At 37.2% G+C, this 20,764-nt stretch overlaps 1 protein-coding gene and 1 long non-coding RNA gene across 3 annotated transcripts in view; one reads left to right on the top strand and one right to left on the bottom strand.

Moving 5' to 3' along the window:
• Nucleotides 1-5,832, bottom strand: part of AGMO (alkylglycerol monooxygenase) — a 184,873-nt gene extending 179,041 nt beyond the window's left edge. The window contains exon 1 of the mRNA XM_023920588.2: nucleotides 5,662-5,832. Coding sequence (XP_023776356.2) covers nucleotides 5,662-5,790 — 129 coding nt within the window. The 5' untranslated portion in view covers nucleotides 5,791-5,832. The remainder of the gene's footprint in view (nucleotides 1-5,661) is intronic.
• Nucleotides 5,812-20,764, top strand: part of LOC111924276 (uncharacterized) — a 57,387-nt gene continuing 42,434 nt past the window's right edge. Inside the window, exons 1-3 of one of the 2 annotated variants that reach the window (XR_015277647.1) lie at nucleotides 5,812-5,952; nucleotides 6,282-6,440; nucleotides 9,060-9,136. This is a non-coding gene — a long non-coding RNA (uncharacterized LOC111924276). The remainder of the gene's footprint in view (nucleotides 5,953-6,281; nucleotides 6,441-9,059; nucleotides 9,137-20,764) is intronic. The other variant, XR_002861563.2, reaches the window with a different exon arrangement.

The following is a 20,764-nucleotide window of genomic DNA, read 5'->3' as shown; positions in this document are numbered from 1 at the left end:
ACAATATCATTTTTCATCATCAAAGACTGTCACACCTGTTCTCAATTTTTTATCATCTCAGGCAACTAGAAAAAGGCTTTAGTAAGTGGTAGAGCATATTTATTTTACTGACACTGGAGTCCTATCAGTCTTTGCACTTCACGTGTGGAAGGAATTAGGCAGTGGCAGCGTTTTAGCCATCACCACCAAAATCTAGAAGTGGCAAGGAAAATGGGAAGGAGTCATCAGATCTCCCTGCATGCAAACATTTCTTCAACAGCCTCCCTTGCTCTGTAGAAAACTTTTAGGTGGCCTTTGATACATTTAGACAACTGCTTTTTGATTATATTAAGGCATAAAATTCCATGTTTTGCAGGGCAAGAGAAATGCAAGAGCAGTTCTGCACCACTCTGGGAGGCACCACACTCCCATACTTACCCTGTAAGTTTTCTGCTGCTTCTGCTCCCTTCAAACAACCTGCAAATACCTACAGTGTCACTGCCTGGAACCCTTCAAACTGCACTGCTGTAGAAGAGAGGCTGGTCCTGCCCATACAACATTTTAACAGAAGCATGCTGTCTCTGCAAATGCCATTGCACTTTGGAGGGTGCTCATTTTTGTTGCCAAGTGAGACACGATTTGAGAATTCCTGCTAGGCTGAGACACTAAAGAGACTAAGATGGATATAGACCAGATTGCTCAGTTGAAGAAGAATTGGATGATTCAAACCATGCAAACAGCAAGAGATTTATAGCGTCTAGAAAATGTGAAAGTTCATAAACTTCAGCAGCACAGGGTTAGGTTACAATAACAGATGAACAGAGATTAATATCAACATGACACTTTTTAATTTAGGTGCCTAGCTTACTATGTAACAGCATTTTAGGCATCTAAAAGCCTGTTTGTGATAGGCAGCAACTGATGATATAAAGAACTAGAAAGCAAGGGAAGACCTGTGCATAAAGCCTAAACAGCACCCAAGAAAACCAATGTGGTAAATCTTTCAATATTTGGAGTAAATAAGAAATAATATAATAATAAAATATATTATAAAAGAGAATAATAAAAAAATAAGAAAAACCTAAAACCTTCCATTTAAAGTCAATGAAACATTTATGTAAAATATAAACACTCCTTGTTTTGCTCTCTATAGCTGCTTCATTTCTAACTAGACAAGACTTTAATGTACTTTTCCTAAGTGATATAATCAAATAATAAATTCCTAACTTAGCAAAACAAAGCTTGATAATCACAGCTGTACACTCCAGTAGAGGAAAGAGAGGTTTAATAACAAAAACTACAAAACATTTAATGACAATATTAAGAGGCAGTTCTAGCACACACTAGAAGTTTTAAGGTATGGAACAGCAGAAGCTGCAGAGCAAATTGAATGGGCTCAGAACAGAGACCATTAGGTGCTTTATTCATGAAATAAAAACAGTTAATCGGAAATGTACAATGTCTGTATTCCATGTGATGATTCATTTTACCTAGCAACCTCTGAAACAGTTGAAATACTAGACTTTATTTTACTGTACACTATTATAACTTCTGTCTTATTGACTTCATTAAGTATTTTCCTCCCACTGTGAAGCTGTGAAACAGCCAAGCATTTGGCACCACTTTTTGACTCACAAATGGAGACTATCATAGCAAGGAGGGTAACGAAACATTCAGCCATCCTTAACCTCCTGCTCGTCAAGGAGATTGCAAAAGGAAAGATTTATGGCATACCCCTTGCTATCTAAGAAATCACTACATCTCTCATACACCAACATTAAGTTTGGTCCAAAGCAGATCAATGGGATCAACTACACCAAGGCTAGTATGTACTATTTATGTGACTATGACAGCTATTGTCATGGAGAATGAAAAGGCATTCCCTGACCCAAACAGCCCACAGTGTAAGAATGATATGTAATGCAACAGAAGAATGCAAATAATTCAGGAAAAAAGAAGACAGTAAGAGAGAAAATAGTTTCACTAGCATAACCAGTACTTTTTTTTTTCTGGGTATTTGTTTTGTTTTGGTTTTGTTTTAGTTAAAAGGACAATGAAGACCTTTAAAGAACCCATTGAAGATGGTTATCTCTACAACTGTTTTCAAGGGTTTCCCCTACAAACAAAACGGCATGAATAGCCACGGTTGGCATCACATGTCAGAGACATAAGATATATTCTTTTGTTATCTTCTGGTCCATAAATGTTTTACTCTCTATTTCCAGGTTTTTTCTCTTCACCCAATAACAGAAATACTCAATGGACACTTGCATTAGTTTGTGGTTTACCTGAAAAACTGATCCAAGCCTTACTCTGAGTACTGTGTAAGAGGGTTCCATTTTAAGTAACCAACTCTACAGAATGCAAAGGACCATTTAAAATCAGTTTCTACTTTATACTGTTGCAGAGAATAATATTCTAGGTTGAAATTCAGCATATATTCATAGTTTTATTGCAATTCTTGAAACAGTTTTTGTTTTCTTAAAGTCCCAGATCCTTATAACGTAAGAATAACTTTCAAGTAAAACTAAATATGAAGGTTCTGTGCTTCGTTATTTAGAAGCAAACCCTAAAATGTGAATTGAGTTTAAATGTGAACTTATTCTTTAGGCTCTCAAGAGAGTAAACCAAAAATGAAAACAGTGATTATTAAAGCTTTCATTTTGGGGTTCTCAGCAGGACTCTCTCTTCTGAAGTATGACTCATGGAAGTCTCTACTGAGCACAAGTGATAATTTCAGACCACAGCAAGGTACAAAGTGAATTTATGGCTCATGAAAACTATGTTCATCAAACAAAAAGAATCATTCCACCTGCCCATCTATAGATAATGAGAGAATAAAAAAAAATTAAAAAAAATTAAAAAAAATCCCCCCCCTAAAAAAGCACGAAACAGATTATGCAGAGCCTAGTCTATAGCAAACAGGAAAAGAGGATGCTCTTCAAAGGAATGTTCAAGCATCAGCATAGATTTTAAAAATCAGGATGTCCTGTCCTGGAGAAAGAAAATTGACATACTTCCCAGAAATAAGGAAAAATCAAGGGATTTTACTTCTACATGACAAAAAAATCTTATAAAAATAAATTCTACAATGATTATCCAAGATTCACACCCCTTTTCCCAGAATTTTCAACATCTGTTGATAGGGTGACTTTCCCCTGGGCACTGGTGCAGAGCTTTGCTACTTGGAACTGGTAGCAGATGATCAGCTCATTTTTTTTGAGCAGGACTTGAGGTCTTTACAAACAGCTCTGCCAACATACAGAGCAACAGTGCAGGGACCGTTGCTTCTGAAAATGCAAGCAATATAACCAGAGACAGAAACCACACTGCACAAGTTAATCTAACTATTCTGTTCTCAGAACTAGAGCTGCTTCACCCACTGCTGTCACATCCTACCCAGATGTAACAGCACAGATGACTCTAGCTCAAAGGTGCCACTCCTGTGAAGTGCCTATATTTTGTAGGCCAACCAGCTCAATTTTGCAAGACTGCTAAGCCCATGAATATTTGGGTGGATTTAGAGGTTCTGCCACCTGTCTAATGTTGGACGGTGCCTATCCCCACAGCTGTAGCCATGTCATCTAATGTCCCAGAAATTCTTTCATCCATCTGATACCCAAGAGATCATGTACCTGAGATGCAAATTCTACTACAGTGTCTCAGAAAAAAAAAAGAAAAAGAAAAAATCCCACACTATTTAGGAGACACTAATGCAATGAGTAGTTTGTTCCACACGCACATCATCATTATTGTCTTTTAGAGTGAATTATTTGAGTTTAGGCCTTCATTTGTTACCAGCTCTACTCCAGAATTTTCCCTTGTTCTGTGTTGAATTGGGTTCAGATATCCACTTCTGTATATGTACCAACTAAAGGACTTAGCACTCACAAGACCTCCTTGAAAGGCTCATTAGATCACTATTAAATCTATTGCTGATGAATCCAATGGATATACTGCTTGCGTAATTGTTCCCTAAACAGTCAAGAAGTGCAACTGGAGAGAGACTGTAGATAGCTGCCATCTGCCCATAAACACACCCAGAAGAAGACAGATGAACTCTACCTAAGGTCAGAACAAAGCCAAAGAGTTAAAACAGTTATGCTACTAAAATACTTTTATATGCCCACCTAGACAAACATCAAAAGATCTATTCTAGCAACAAATGCACTTTCAGATGGGTAATCTAGCACAGTTCACCTAAGATAGGAATTTAAGCAAAGCATAACTGTACTGGGGAACCCTTCTTTTAGTTTTGGGGTTTTTTTGTGAGAAATATTCCTTTACAAGCTTATCATAACACTGCCCTACAACAGCAGAAGCCTGTAGGCACTTTCATTATTCAAAGTATTAAGAATCCTTTCACAGACTTACAACTGTGTGCCTAGTAAAATAAATTCCAGGTTTGGCTAATTCTGACCTGAATACTGCATACAGGAGAAGAAAGCCCAGGGATGTTAAGGTATGCTGCAGACAAGAAAGTGAATGATATACTGTTGGAAATGTGGGAATAGTAAAAGGAACTGAGATAGTAGAGAGAGCTGGAGGGAGGGATCAGCTGACTAGGCAAAACTATCAATCTTCCTTGATCATGACTCTATAGCTGAGTTGCAAAACACCTCTGAGGACAGCAGTCCATTGACCAGACACTGCACACACAGCCTGGGCTTGCAGCAGCTTTCTGCTTACCTTATGCAAAAGGACAGCCTTTGCTGATAACATCCCTCAGTGAGGGACTGCTGCATACAATTCCCAGAAAGCTGCTGACAGAGCTGCACTGCTCTGCACAGCCTATGACACCACCACTGCAGTCTGCCAGCAGCTGCAGCAGTCCAAGGTATACCTGGCAGAGGAGCTCGTCAGAATTATCAAAACACACGTCAAAAGTGCAGCTCTACTGAAAATGGGCTGAGTTTACTTTGATAAAGGCAAAACAGTGTTTATGTGCTGTCTCTGTGAGCAGCTGACATCGATCTGGGTTCAGAAGGAGCTGACAATCAAGACACCTGCAATAGGTAGGACAGAAGGGAGCAAAGGTATCTTCTTGGAAGTGCATAAACTGGCAGGGCAGGAGGGGAGGGAAGGATATCTGCTGCCTGCTGACAAGGGAGTTCTCACCCTTGACCTCTGTACTCTTGCCTTGGATATTTAGGACACAGCAGTGTCCCAACACAAATATTTGTTCTAAATTCTCTTCAACAATCTTTATTTTTTATTTTAATTAGAAAACTTTTATTTTTCTGTCTTTGACTGAGCTTGACTTAAGGGCACAGATCGACCTTTTTGCTTGCTTTAAGAACCATAACAGTGAAACACAGTGTCATATTTTCTTGTTTCCTCAGTTCAGTTTGCTGTCACTGTTCATCTTATCCGTGCTGTTGGATGTAACATTAGCACCAACCCTCAGATATTTGGAGTGCTTCTCTAAAAACTCCAGCTCTTGGTACCGGGAGAAATCATCCTTTAAATACATGAAAAGAGAGGGCACAGTTACACTGGCAGCAGTTACACTGGCAGCTTACAGGCAGAAAGCCCATGAGAGCAAGGCGGTTTTATCTTAATTTAGGTGCCCTTTCGCGGACATGGTTTCTGCCAGGCGCCTGTGGCTTTTGAAAACGGGCGCAGGTGGGCGAAGGGGAGGGCGAGGGATGCAGCCAGGGTGGGAAAGGAGGGGACTCTCACCTTCTCTACGTAGTCGGGCACCTCCTCCACGGTGCGGAAGGAGCTCTCTCCGGGCGGCAGCGCGTAGAAGAGGGCGCGGAGCTGCTGGCCCGGCTCGGTGCCCCGCGGGCCGCCCGCCTCAGCGCCCATGGCCCGGCCGCTCCGCTCGCCGGGATGGCGCGCACCGCCCGCCCCCCGCACCGCCCCGCCGCGGCCTCGCCTCGCCACACCGTGGGCCCGAGGCCTTAAGGGCTGCCCTGGGAAAAGCTTCCAGTTGCTGGTTCCCCTGCACCCTGCCCTGGTGTTTTGCAGGTTTGCTTGGGTTTGGGCGCTGGTTTTTCGTATGTGTCTTCACCGCCTGGACCACTTCTGGAAGCTGGGAGAAAGCTCTCGCGCACCCCAGCTCCCTTCTCACCCTCAAAAAATATCAGAACCTCAAAAATCCACTGAGCTCAAGTCATCCTTTCTCAACTTTAGATAGATTTTCACACAAAAATAGAAAGTTTTGCTCAGGTTTGGACTTCCATAAAAATAAAATGTTAAGGGTTTTGAGAAACAAGCCAAGGTGTGCTCGCTGACTCCTGTTCAGCTGTATGGGTCAGTCCAGCATTTTTACCATTCATTTTTTATTTTTTTTATAGGTCTTACCATGGCTCCATCACTTCAATTAACATCACTACATTGAAGGAAGCCTCTGGAAGCCATCTATTATGCTTTCAATTTTGAAGGAATGAAAACTGGGAAAAAAGAAATGGTGAAAAGAGATATATGCTAGATCCTTGTAGATTACTTCTAGAAATGTGAGTAAGGGCAGGCTTTGTGCATTTAAGACCTTCACTCTGAAGCTCAGGAGCATGTCAAATCTTTGTCAATCATGCTTGATATTTGGTGTTAGTATACATAGTAAGATTTCTGATGAAATAGATTAGCCACAAATAAAATAACACAATGTCTCAACAATCCCTTCATCTCAAATGTGCAGATCCACTAACAGTCTTTGCAGAAGGAATGGATTGCAAATCCTAATGTAAAAGATTTTGCCACAATTTAAATTCTGACAGTTATTTAAAAAAACTTCTTTTACTTTGCATCAGCCTTTTGTTTTGGAAAGGAACTATGCCAGGCGATTTCAGCTGAAGTTTTTGTTTAGGAAAAGTGCCATGCAAAGAAATTGACGTTAAAAAAATTGAAATACTACACATTCATGATGTTCGTGTTAAATAAGTTGCCATTTAAGCAACAGCATGGTAGGTCAACTTAAACAATATTTTTCAGTTTGAATAATGTTACAATTATGTAACATTAGAGAATGTCTGTCAGGAAATTACTGGAAATACCAATAAAATATTCTATTTTTACCTGAACAAAGCAGAAGTACTGTAAAACAGCACTGATGATGAAATAGACTTGGACACTCTCCTAATATGTATAGTTTATACTATAATATAAATATATATAAATATAATATATACTATACATATACTAATTCTGTAAGTAAAAAAATTATTTAATTTATTTAAATGCTTTAAAATTGCATCCTAGTCTTCTCAGCTTCATTGGTGATTTATGATAATCTGAAATTCTTATAAAACTGTAGTTGTTAGCTTCTAAAATCTGAGTTAATCTGAATAAAAATTTCAACTTTACTCAAAATCATACCAATCAGCAGCATTCTGACAAGATCCTCATGGCAGGCAATGACAGAAAATATTTGCTTGTTCATTTAGATTAGCCTCAGTATTTCTGTGATGTCACTCTCACATTCAAGTTCCTTTAACACCCTCACCTAAGCCATACCATCTCACCAGGAGCCCTTCCTTAGTCTACTGCTGGTATTCATCTTGCTGTATCAGCAGCTTTCTGAGTTAAAATGGCCTACACTTAATCCCACAAAAATCGTTATCAGTGAACTGGGGACCATTCTGGGGTAAGAATGATTAGCAAGGCAAGGGAGCCTATGCCTACACAAGGTGAGATGCATTTTAAATACCATGAAACCACTATATCGTATCACACCACTCTGGGAAAGAAGAGAATCCATCAAGTTTTTAGGACTTTCTACTTTCTTTAAAAATATTTTGGACCTCCATGTCATTGTAAATTGTCACCTCAATATGGCTGTACTGAGGCTCTTGCTTTCAAATAGGAAGGATGGAAGCTGGACTTGATCATGCTTCACAGGGGAAAATAATGGGTTGTGTTTTCCAGCTTCTGTGTCCAAGAAGAAATGGGAGATAGCACTAGAATATCTGCATTTCTGGTGAGGGGAACAGTTTGAAATCTTACCTGGAGCATTTATGAGTGTTTCACAAGCTTCAGTGGTCTGGGTCTACCAATGTAGCTACTTGAGCACTGAAACTTAGCACGCAGTTTTCAGTGCTCCTTCTTTCTGTTATTAAGAAAGTAATGGAAAATAAAGGAATGTTGCTTCATTGGAGGTACTAACTCTCTCACACACAATGCTCCCTCCAATCAGTCATCTTGCAGAATATTTTTGTGAGAGTACATTTTTTTATTACTTTTTCTGCAAAGACTTAAATAATCTACTTTTCTACTCTTTACAATAAAATAAACAAACAGAAAAGTTAGTATTTTCCATCCTACACTGCCACCAAAAATGGGGCATGTTCTGTATGGAGACTGGGATCCTGCTGTTAACTAGTAGATAGTTTCAGTAACTAAGGCAAGAAAGGCCTCTGTTCTACTTAGAGGAAATTGGGGAGCTGGCCTAACATGATCTGTAGGTGGATCATATTTTGTTTTCTCTAAAGAACTTCATCCCACCCACTTCTTGAACAGAGAACGCCCAGAGTCTTCCTGTTTAGGTCTCTCTAAGCAGTAAAACAGCACAAATAATAAAGTCATAAAGGGAATTAGGGCAGGTTGAATTTGGGATGGGCCATACAGTCTGCTTTGGCAGTCATTCACTGTAAACTAAATCATATCCAGAACCTAGCTGGGCTTAGCATGCTCTGTTTATGTTGTAGTCTCTTTGAATACAAGAACTTTAAAGGAATACATTTTAAGTGAGTACACAAGTAGATGTCAGAATTTTTTGTATCACCACTCCACATATACAGCACCTACATTCATGCTTGGCAGTGGATGTCATCACAGGAGCACTAGATGTATCTGTATTACTACAAAATTAAAATTATAAAATATTTTCAGTATTGTCTTTGCCACTGAAAAACCCTACATCACATGAAAAAAAAACTACCATTAAAAAAAAAGTCAAGTGTTTATTTGTTTATATTGTAAGATAAATAGAAAGATACAGATATAGATATATCAATACACAACTCTTAGTAAGAGCTAATGACTCCAGAGACCCAATGACAGGGATGTTCTTGCATATTAATCAATGTCATGGCATGCACTTGGCAACTTACTGCTAACTTTCCATTTCTTCTACACAGAACTGGTAGCCATAGAACAGGGAGCAGTCATCTGGATACTCAAGCAGGCTGAAGAATAAGACAGACATTATTTTAGGGTATTTTTTTTAATATTTTCCATCATTGCATGCACTTGAAATAATTTAACCTTTTGTTCTAATTGAGGAAAAATGTGTTTTGGGTTTTTTTCATGTGTGAGAGGGGATGGGATGGGAGTTACTGGAAAAATAAATTCCATCTTCACAGCAGACTTATCAAATAAGTAGCTTTAGAAGAACAGCCTGCCCACCTGTTGTGAGTGTTTCCAAATTTTTTCTGGCGTGCTCTGTTGTGCAATTTCTTGCACTTTTATTTCTGAAACTTTATTTTAGTTTAATTTTTTAGGAACACCAGGGCTCAGGCTGCTGTGTGCTGCAAACTACATGTTAAGTCAACATTATGTAGCTCAGCTTCAGGACAGATATACATCAAGATCATTTTATTAGACAGGTTATAATCTATTTAATCGGTTAATAATGTGGTCAGTGATTGTTGCTATTTGTTATCACCAGAACAGTCTCATGTTTTTGAATTAGGAACAGATGAATATCAACACTAGGTAGATCCAAAATTATAAAACTTCTCATGACATGAGAGGCACACATGAGATTATAGCACATGCTACAACTTTAATCCATGTGCACAAGTAGGAATCATTTGAATAATTTCTGAGAGGAAGCATAGAAAGTATAGCTGTTCAAGCAAGGCTAACCAAAATGCTGATATTTTTTTTGTTTGTTTTTATAAAGAGCTGTCGTAGAGAGTTATAAAGAGTACGCCCATATACATGAACTTAAACAGAAAGACTTGTCTGTTAACACTGAACATTTTTTAAAGATCTACCCTAGTATCAGCAGCAGATGTACTTTATAAAAGTCATTAGGTATTATTTTAAGGCTTGAGATCTTCAAGAATAATTTGGCCTTAAATCAGCTATTTTTCTTTATTATAAGGAATAGAGAATAATTTTTCTTTCCATGGAAAACCACAGAGCTTCTACTTCCTTCTAGCCTGCAAATCCCTAGTCCTTGAGAAAGAGATTATTTTCTGTGTATGACTCCTTTAAATAAATTACAGTGTTTTATGAATGCTGAGTGTAATTAATGTGTTAGAATAAAATAAAAAGAGTACAGACCTTTGCTATCAGAGGCAGTAGAACACTTCTGGAAAGGTGGAAGTCCCCTTTACTTCCAAGGAATAATTCACCAGGGTCTCTCTCCTCCTGTGCCAGTAGGCTAGTACAGAGATGGACACTGCCAGCTCCCCACCCCATCAGCCACTGTCCCCTACCACTCCAGAGTGAATGCTCACTTCTGGCCCTCTTCCTCTATCCTCTTGTTTAACAGAGCCTATTCTCCTTCACCTTTAAGTCAGTGCATCAATACCACAAGTTCTGGTCTGAAGGCCAAGAAAAGTGCCTTTCTCCTGCTGCTCAGAGACATAAGCTGATAGCCTTCTCCACCCAGAAGGTCTCCATCCGCCACTCATCCACAAATAGCCTCTTGCTCCCCTTTATTTGTTTCATGCTGATCTAAGGGCACTGTGTAAACACTGCCCATCACTTGCCTGCCATTCTTGGAACCAGAGTAACACGCATCTTCCTACTGCTCCTTTGGCCCAAAGCCAAAGCCCACCTCCCACTGTGAGACCACCCTAGGAAGAAGTACCAGGTGCTCATTGCAGCCTAAACCTCAATAAGGGCATGCTTTACTGCTCCAGTTCTTTTGATACTCCAGGTAATTTATATGTCACATGTTGAGAACTAAACCTTGCAATATTGTACAATTGCATCCTACCCAGAGACATTCCCAGCGCACTCTCCACAACTTAGCTGGTTCTTTAATTGCCCAAATAAATATCTGTTCTCTGCTAAGTCCTGTTGACCTATAATACATTCTTTCTTACTCAGCCATTAGATAAAAACAGAAGCTGGAGGCCTTTTTTAATCAACAGGATTCCTTTCAGAAAGTAACTGGCTGAAGCTGTAGCTCCAGAAAGTCCTGAAAGCTTATAGAAATAACTAAATGCTGAAATGTGGACTGAAAAAGAATTCAAACAAGACCAAAAACTAAGTAATAAGTACACCAAAAACCTGAAAATAACTGCTAGCACAAAATGAAGGAAAAAAAAAACAAAACTTAAAGGAAAGCAGGCAAGTGAAAATTCATTAATACCCCAAAGTTTTTTGGCTATTTGAAATGTAGACCAGTAAACTAGTCAGAGGTCCCAGTACAAGGTAGCATATGATGACTTAAAGACTACTGTAATATTAAAGTGCTGGAAATGGCTTTTAAAGATAAATTTAAAGATAAATTGCAGAATTTCATTTTGCAAACCTGAACTTCATTTCATGGTGCTCACTTTAATATACGAAAAGTAAGAATAACCACAGAAGTTATTTATAAAAACAAATGATTGAAATTAGTATGATCAATCAAATTACAGGGAATATATGTGTCACATTTTATCACAGGAAATGCTTTTTTCTTGCTTTTTTTGGTCCTCTTTTTTATATGATGACCATAAGTGAAAAGCAATATGAAATTTCATTTATGGATGCACATCATTTTGAGGGAAAGAGAAGACCATCCACTACAAAATTCACTACATTTTCTCCTTCATTCTTGGTTCTCATATATTCATGAATGTTTCTAATCTCTTTTTATGTTCAGGGAATGAAATAGGCTTCAAAATCATATGTCATAAGTATGGAATGTATTCCCTGATATTTAGTTGTGGGGAATCCTTCCTGTGTTGCAGAGTAACTTATACAGCAGCTGTGATCAAGATGTTTGTACAGTTTTCCTTGCTGTGTTGTTTACCTGTTCTGAAAGACTTTTTTAAGATCTGAGCCAAAGCCCAATCAGAATGTTAAGATTTGTTATATGCATGGTATTTGGGGAATGCTCAGGGGTTTGTGGGTTTTTTGTGACAGTTTTTCAAGATACTGGAAGACAAAATACTGAAAGATTAGAAAAAATATCTCCAAGAGTCCAGATGCAACTATTAAGGTCAGTTCTATCTGCTTAGAGTAGGTTTGCAATGAACACTCCAGAGTTTTGACTTGAATCATCTCTTCAGCTTCTAAGGGACTCATGAGGTACCTGGGGAAAGCGTTCATAGTTAAAACACTACAAAATCTACCATAATCTGCATAGTTTAGAACTAGTTTAGAATGAAACTGAATCAATAAATAAAATGTTTTAAGTACATTATATTTAAAACATATTTTTCAATTTAAATGTAATTGTGGGTAGAATTGTGTAAATGTGTGAAGATTTTAGACTGTGGTTCTCAGTCAGTAAAACTGCTGTTGACGTATTTCAGCCACTTTTGTAACCTCCTTAGTCCTCTCCTTTGGCCATGGATTGGTATGTCTGAATTTGGCATGCAGTGAGTGGAAGAAATGGGAAGCAGGAAACTAATAATAAACACAGGCTTACCTCTATCAACTCTTTAGAATTCAGAGGAGAAAGTTAATAATAACATCAGGTGCATTTTGGAAGTTCCACTGAATATGGGTGTGCCATTTGTGTCCAGATGCTGTCACAAAGCTAAAAAAAAATTTGAAACATGTAAATCTGCATCTCAAATTTAGTTCACAACACTTTTTTTCTTTTATAATTTTTCAGCTTTTTTAACTAAATAAACCTGGGATTTTGCTCCAATGCAAGGAGCAAATAAAACTGCCAAATTCCTTCCTAAAGGAATCTTACCCTTTTTTCCATGTTGTTTTTTTTTTTTCCCACAGGCATCTCATTTTACTGACAGTATCATATTAATAATGTCTTTGACCTTATGCCAACTGGCATTTCCGAATCTGAGAATTTTCATTTTACTTTTTCAAATATAAGGGCAATGATCTCTACAATATTTTTCTTGGCTATTTTGGGCAACTGAAATTCTCTGAATTGCTCCATTTCTCATGTAAGTACTTAATCTGATTTTGTTTTTCTGAATCACACCTATGCAGCATGCCTAAGCCACTGCAATAGTATGGAGACAGAGCAAAATTTTATTAATTTCCTAACTGGAACAAAATATGAAATACGCAAGTAGCATTCCAACAAAGTCTAGTTGTGCGTTCCAACAAAGTTGCAGTTGTAAAGTGAATTGCATGTTCACTTCTTCCATTGCCATTCTCTGAATTGTTAGACAGCTGTAAAGTTTCTCCTCAGAAGGAACTGCACAGCAGTGATAGGCAAAAGCACAGATAAGAGGTGCCTATGGTTTGCTTAAAGTTGCATATACCTTTCAACATGATTCCTTAGATGTCAATTTGAATATCATGATGATAAGATAATCTTTTGCTGGCAAAATTTCTAAGAAACTTGTATCTGCCTTTGTCCTCAGAGTTTTATCAGTCCCATCAAAGTTGACTCCTTAAAGAGTGTTCAGTGAAGAAGCCTTTTTTTAAACCATTGTGATTTTATGCTGTTGTGAGGCAGTGGAGGGTGTTTGCACATATTTGTAAATGTGTTAGGAGACTATAGCCTCCTTCTAGAATGAAAATAAATTTTTGTATTGAACTGTCAAATGCTCTATTCTCAAAATAATTTTAAGTGCTATTGTAGGATAGGTTTGATCACAAGTTTATGGCGTCATCCTCATTTCATCTATACTGTGAATAGGTATGGGATGGAATTTAGCCATTAATGCAATAGAGCACAGAAAGAAATTCAGTGCAAATTTCAGCTTTGTTCTTCTTTTTTTTTTTTCTAATTGGAATGTGTTTATCCAAGCCTCTATTCTGCAATGAAGATTGCTAATGAAGAGCCCACTCTACAAAGTAATACTGGGATTTTGATAGGTATTCAGCCTGGGCCAAAAAGGGGGTTTAGGGCTTAGTGGCTTTGTTGTGTAATGAAATTGCAATGGTATATTTCATAAATGTATTCATACAAAGTCTGCTTTTAATTTCATGAGAGCCTAATTCCAGCTTCATCAGGCTTATCTTCGTGCCATTGCTGGATCTTTAATTCTTCTTCTGTTAGTCTCTTAAGAGTCTGTATAACTTTTAACAGGAATCTGGCTGAGCCAAAAAGGAAATCATCTCAATAGTGCTGCATGCCAGTGCTTTGTGTACATCTCATTATCACAATATGCTAAGGCCGTTAGAGGCTAAGCCTAATATTGAAAACACGAGAGGAAGTCCTTATGGAAGTAAAACTGTTCTTCATAGTAAAAGACTAGTAGTTCAAAATCATCCAGATGTCTCAAGATTGATCAAAATTGTAACAGCGCTACATTCTCAGTTACTTACAGGACTGCTCTTTATCTCAGCATCATATCAATCTATTGTAAATATTTTGTCAAGGGTCTGCTTAAGGCGGGAGAGAAAGTTGGATTACTTTCATCACTGATAAAGCAAACAATGCAGTCTTACTGTCAAAAGGAATAAATGTGCCTGTGCTTTCCTCATCCTCATTTTTTAAGCCACTAACAATGTCAGTCATTCTGAACACCAAGGTTACAAATACTAAAAGGGATGTTTATTCAAAAAATCTTCTGAAAACAGCATAGAAAATAGGAAGTCTTGTATTTATACTGGTAATCCCTCACCTCCTAACAATACTCATCTGTTAGGGAGAGAGAAGTATTGGAACATCTGGCTCAGTGTGGTGAGTTTTCATCTTCAGTTGGGAGGGCTGATGTCATGTAAGGAACAGAGCAACACACTAACTGCTGCAAATGAGAGGCAGCAGCAGTGCTTATCCTGGGAGCTGGGGCTCATGGATCAGCTGAATTGCTGCCTGCAGCCCTCATGTGTTGATTCTGGCCCATTAACCATCCTATTAATCTTCAAAAAGCTTTAAGGCATGAGTGGTTTGGAGAGTCAATGTAGGTGAGAATTTGCAGGTGTCATTCACACAAAACAGCCATCTTCCACACTCTTTTCATCAAACAGCTTTCCTAGTCTTTCAGAGCACAGAAGGAAATTCTTTCCATCACCTCTTACCCTGTCTGAAATTCTGAGAACATCAGAATTTTTAACATTTTGCATTATGGTAATGCAGGCGTAAAGGACCAGCAAGTCAGTTTGTAAGAATCAGAAGGACATTTGTTTCGGAAAATTTATACACTTCATTCAACCCACATCCTTTAACTTTCAGTTCTTGAGTGTCACCACAATATATACTGCTGCATGAGTCATCTCAATGCTGTATCAACCAACTTTTCAATTCTCTCTAATATTCCATTCTATTCTTTTGGGAAAGAACAGTATAGAACAGAGCAATTTTAGTCAATTTAAAGTTTATGCTATGCTTGACACCTGACTTCACTTTAGTAACACCTGCCTTAAGAATAATTAGCAGGCCACTTTTAAAAAAAGAACTTCCATACACCACAGATGGCATTTTTCATACCAGACAGGCAACGATGTATGTTGGAAGTGAGCCAAACTGTCTGCAAAAACTGTGAGAAATTCAAGACAGACATTTGAATGGAAGGAAAGTTTTACCTTCCTCCCACCCCTACCCCCCACACCATTTGGGAACATCTGTTCAAACCTACCTTTCTATATAATGCACTTTATTTTTCTTATCTACTAATACCACAAATTGCAGAATGAAAGCAGCATAGCAAGATTCTTTCATATTGCTTATGAAACCTACAATTTAATAACATAATGTGATGATTTGCCAGCTATATGAATCCTGCATTATGACACCTGTTCGAACCAAGAACAGAATTTTCATAACCCCATAATATGGGTTTCTCAACTCAAGTTTCAATAAAGTGGTCCTAATTTTCACTGTGTTCTCAAAACTTTGTTGAAATCAGGATACTGTGTGTCATAATGGAGGCACAAAGTCAGCAGTCACTTTGGAAATTATTGGCTAATGTCTTAATCCTGGACTGTTCACTGATTTGTATGAACTTTTGTGTGTACTTTGGGATAAGTCCAAATCCTTGTGAAATCAATCGTAATCTTTCCATTGCCATCTATAGGCTTCAGATGAGGATCTTTGCTGCCTTAGAAGAACCTTTACTTCTTTCCTGTAAAAATATTCCATATGAAAGGAATCCTGAGATCTCTTCATGATATTGTCATCAGAATCAAATTTCTTACCCAAGTATGCTAAAATTAGAAAAGTGACAGCTTCATGTTGTACTTAGTATCACTTATGAAAGAAAAGTTTTGTATTTTATTTCTGCAATTCCAGTGAACAGTGATCTGCTTAAGAATTATAGAAATATGTATACAAAATTACTTACAACGTGTTTTAATTCCAAATTTTGGGGCTTTTTTTCTCCCATGTTAGGTTTTACTCCCTTAAATGCCTTTCTGTGGTGATTTCATAAAATTTTTCTAAGTGTACTTTTCAAGATACATTTTTAATTTGGGAAAATGCCCATTTCAGTATTTTCTCAGCTGTGCATGTGACTTTTTTGGCAAAAAATGTGGTAAGCATTCAGAATAGAAATATTTCTAAAAACCCCGAATCCATAAGCAAACGTAAGTTACATATACAGTGTCTATGTGTTCATGGTGACACTAGGGATGAGAATCTGTTCCTAAATACTAAATATCTATTTAGATATCTGCCACATTAATTGCTTCATATAGTTTTGGAGCATGCTTTTATAATACCAATTTTATTATATTATCATGTGGTTATAAGGCAATAAAGTTCCTACAGAAATCAATTATTGTGATGTTTACTTAAAGGATGAGTGAGTCTCATGAATTTGATGGTCACCAATATAAATAACATTCTACAAAATTTCTCTTAATGGATAGTAAATTTTCAAAATTTGCCAAAAATAATCCAAACATTAGCAGAAAACTACTAGTGTCCAAATTTTTTCTTTATGGAGAGATGTCAATCTGTGAGCTAGTAATCTTATTCTGTTAGACAACAGAATTGAGTATTTAAATAGGAGTATATAACGTTAATAAACACAATACACAAAGATTTCTAAAGTTTTTAGTTCACAAATTACAAACAGCAATAGAAAAAATCATTTATGGAAAGAACAGGAATGTGGCAACACACTTTATTACTGTCAATTAGTCCTCTGAACAGAATTAGTACTATTTTAATAATTATTTAATATCCTGAATCACATTCTTTTACTTTAACTATATTGTTCAATTCTTCTTTGAAGAACCACGTATTTGCTCTTTTTTTTGTGAATCCTGTTAAAGGAAGGAGTGGGGGTTACAAGAGTGGGAATAGGTTTTCATGGAAGGCATTCAAGGGATAAATAATATTTAAAAAAAAAGAACCATCGAAGGATATTTACTAGAGCCCTGAATCTAATCCCACAAGGCCTGTCATACAAGGTGTTATACAGGCCAATCCTACTTGGCCTGTCATACAAGGTGAACAGTATGAATTTCTTGAGTGCCCTTTCTTTTAAAATATTTGGAGTTTTCCTAAGGAAAAGTGCTGGGGGAAAAGTAAAAAATAAAAAAAAAATAAAAATAAAAGAAGGAACTATGGTTATTTCCTACTACAGCTTCCATTTAACAAACTCTTTGTGGGGTCAATGCTTTGTGGGGTCTTCTCTGTTTATTGATCTCAGCCAAGTCTACTGTTCAGGTGATAGCCCTGCATGCACGATTTGGACAGAGGTAATAAAGGTCTAAGAAACTGCTTAGAAATTTTCAGTTTTTACAGATGAATGTGATAACCTCATATTATGCCATATGGAGGCCCTGACTAACAGCCAGGGGCCTTAAATTACATTGAAACTGATTCCTACACCACAGCTTTGAGCTGTAAATGATGCCAAAAGACCATGGGCTTAAAATTAAAATGGAAAGAAATATATAAAAGCAAATGAACTCCAGTGAGTCATTATTCATCAAAGGTTATAGTGTCCATCACTACTAAAGCCCTATGCCAGTTACTGCTGGTTATGCGCTACATTGCCTTTTTTAAATGAATTAGGCATCAAGTTGTATACTAAATTCTCCTTTTCAATCCACACACATTACATAATGATATTAAATTACAGCTCATTATTAGTTAAATGTTATTCTCTAAAATTTCTTGAATCTCGTAGCTGATCTTAAATACTGCATGTACTCTCTTAAATACAAGCTCACCCAAGAGACACCAACTGACTAAAGCCACTAAATTCTAAATGAAGACTCAAGCTGTTATTTTGTTCTTATGTCTCCTCATAGCTACTAATAGTGCATGTCTTAATGGTGTTTCTTTCTTTATTTGTACAAATAATATTATTGAAGCAGTCAGAATAGATAGATAAACTATCAAGATAGATAAACTATCTTGAAACTTGGCCTATGGTGGAAAAAGACACAGGTATAGAGTTTCTTCTTGTGCTCCCTTTTTTCTGACTACTTTTGGATCCAATGAAAAGTCAAGAAAAGGTACTACTTTCAGCATATGGTTAAATAAGTTCAGCCACCTTGCAATGGTATTATTTTAACAGTATCTCTTGAACTGCCATTGTCTAGAAAATCTAATATAATGAAGCTAAAGTAAAAAAAAAACACATGAAATGGAAAAAAAACAGTCATAAAGGGAGAGAAAGAAACCCTGCAATTAATATATATCTTTGTACCTGAGAAAAAAGAATTCTTATCATCCATCATGTTGGAAATTAAACTGTTAAACATCACTGTCCTTTTACAATTAAGTGTATTTTCCTCGTATAGTTCCTGAAGCACATTTTTGTATCTGGCTCAGAGACACACCAAGAGAACATCAAAGAGAGGTTGACTCAGGAGAAATATGATAACAGAATTATGGTAACTCAAAAAACTCATTATTCATCAGAATCCAGATTCATTGACAATGAATTCATTGACAAGTCATGAAAAGTGATTAGCCACTATTTCATCATAGGAAATAATAAAAATAAACTGACCTGACTAGGTTTTATCACATCTACATTTCACTCTGTAACCAACTACTTGCACAACTTTGGGCAAGTCACAATATTAGGGCTTGATTTTGTCCATGTGTTAAACGGTAAAATCTTAGCTATACCACATGGCTAGACTGCTAGAAAACTTAACAGTCTGCAGACAGATATAAAACAACAAAGATAAAACAAAGCCTTAAGTTATAGTTCAAAAGCCTTTATCCATATCTGTTTTCAGCAACAAAATTGGGCTACCTCTTTGATATAAAATCATAGCGTTTTACCGTATGTGGCTGATCCCAGGAGCTTCCATAAAAGAGTTTTTGGGTAATTAGAGTATTCGGAAGAAGACGAGACACCATCTGTATTGATGAGTCCTGAGCAGACCCACTAACCCACAAAGAGGTGTTAAAGTATGGGGCATTTGATGCTGTTCTATGTGGCTTGAATACAAGCTAGCTGAAATCTGGAAGAAGCATGTCTGTATTTCTGTGGGGCTGAGCATGCAAAGAAATTCCTTCAAGACCGTAGTAGGAAGATCAGTGTGCCTGGACTTCACAGGTTCAGCTGCTGCCAGTGTAGGATCTCTGAGCCACAGTGTGCACACCAATGGTGTACCGACAAACAACTGTTTAAATCCACCAGATGTCTTGAAGTAATCAGAGAAATTAGAGATAGCACCTTACAGACATTTTCAAAGTCTGAGCTGCTTTTAAAGCATAGGGGAAGTTCAATTTTTTTTAGTTGTCTTTTTGTTCTGTAATATAAAGTTAAATAATTTGATTCTTTGTTTCAAGGTTCATTCACTTACCTAAAGAAAAAAAACAAAAAACACCTATCTCCTTGCACTGTAAATCTATTTGCACCTTTCTTTCTCTTCAACCTGTGCTCTAAATCTCAGCAGATTCAGTTAAAACTAGGAAAATGGAAAAATAATATCTTTGTCAATAGCAAAAGCTGGCTGCTTCCCCATGGCAAGTAACCCAGTCCAATCCCTTTTCCACTAACAGAGTAACACACCTCACAAAATGCCTTGGGCTAGGAACACCTTGGTGCATTTCAGGTAATGTAAATAAATCACTTCCATTTGTTTTGTAAAGTGTCAGCTCAAATGAGGTTGATCTGTTTTCAGATGCAGTTGTAATTTTTTCATGAATGACAGCAATAAACAATCCTGCAAACCTTGAAAGGCATTTTTGGCCAACAGTACTTGGAAGATATCTTCTCTCCTCTTTACTAGCAAAACCAATCACCTTACATTTGACAAAATCTCTGTGGTTAAAAAGTGTTATTTTCAACTTTCCATTGTAGTTTTTCATTTTGCAATGTAGTTATATTTAATTTATGAGGGAAGAAAAAATAGCTAAGAGTAAAAAGCTTTAGTGTGAATCATTGTTTTTTCTGTTCTGACAATTCCTGCAAAACCCAAAAAGCTTTTCCCATCCAGACACAAAATCAAAAATATCAAGCGTTCACAATAGTTAGCTTACTTCTCTTATCCCATTCCTGTTCTCAGCACTTTCGTATGTCAAAGGCATTTGAAAAAGAACTGAGAAAAAAATGCAAAGCCCCTTAACTGCTGGAATCAATAAAGTGCTCTGAAGTCTTTTAAGAAATTAATTACCCATTGCTTGGATATTTTAAACTAAAATGGTCATGACAACAATTAATGTGCAAGAAAGATCAAACTTACAGTGGAAAGGATTTGGAAAATAGACACAGATTTCTTGACTGCATTTAACTTTCATGGTCCCCTACTGCTCCACATAGCAGAGTTTCAGTGAATGCTCAAGCATTTGCTAGGATATGCACATTTCTTGCTCCCTCTTTTTTTCACTCAT

This window comes from Cyanistes caeruleus, chromosome 1 (genome assembly GCF_971803275.1).
Source record: "Cyanistes caeruleus chromosome 1, bCyaCae1.hap1.1, whole genome shotgun sequence".
Lineage (NCBI taxonomy): Eukaryota > Metazoa > Chordata > Aves > Passeriformes > Paridae > Cyanistes > Cyanistes caeruleus.
This window is presented reverse-complemented; position numbering and strand designations above follow the sequence as displayed.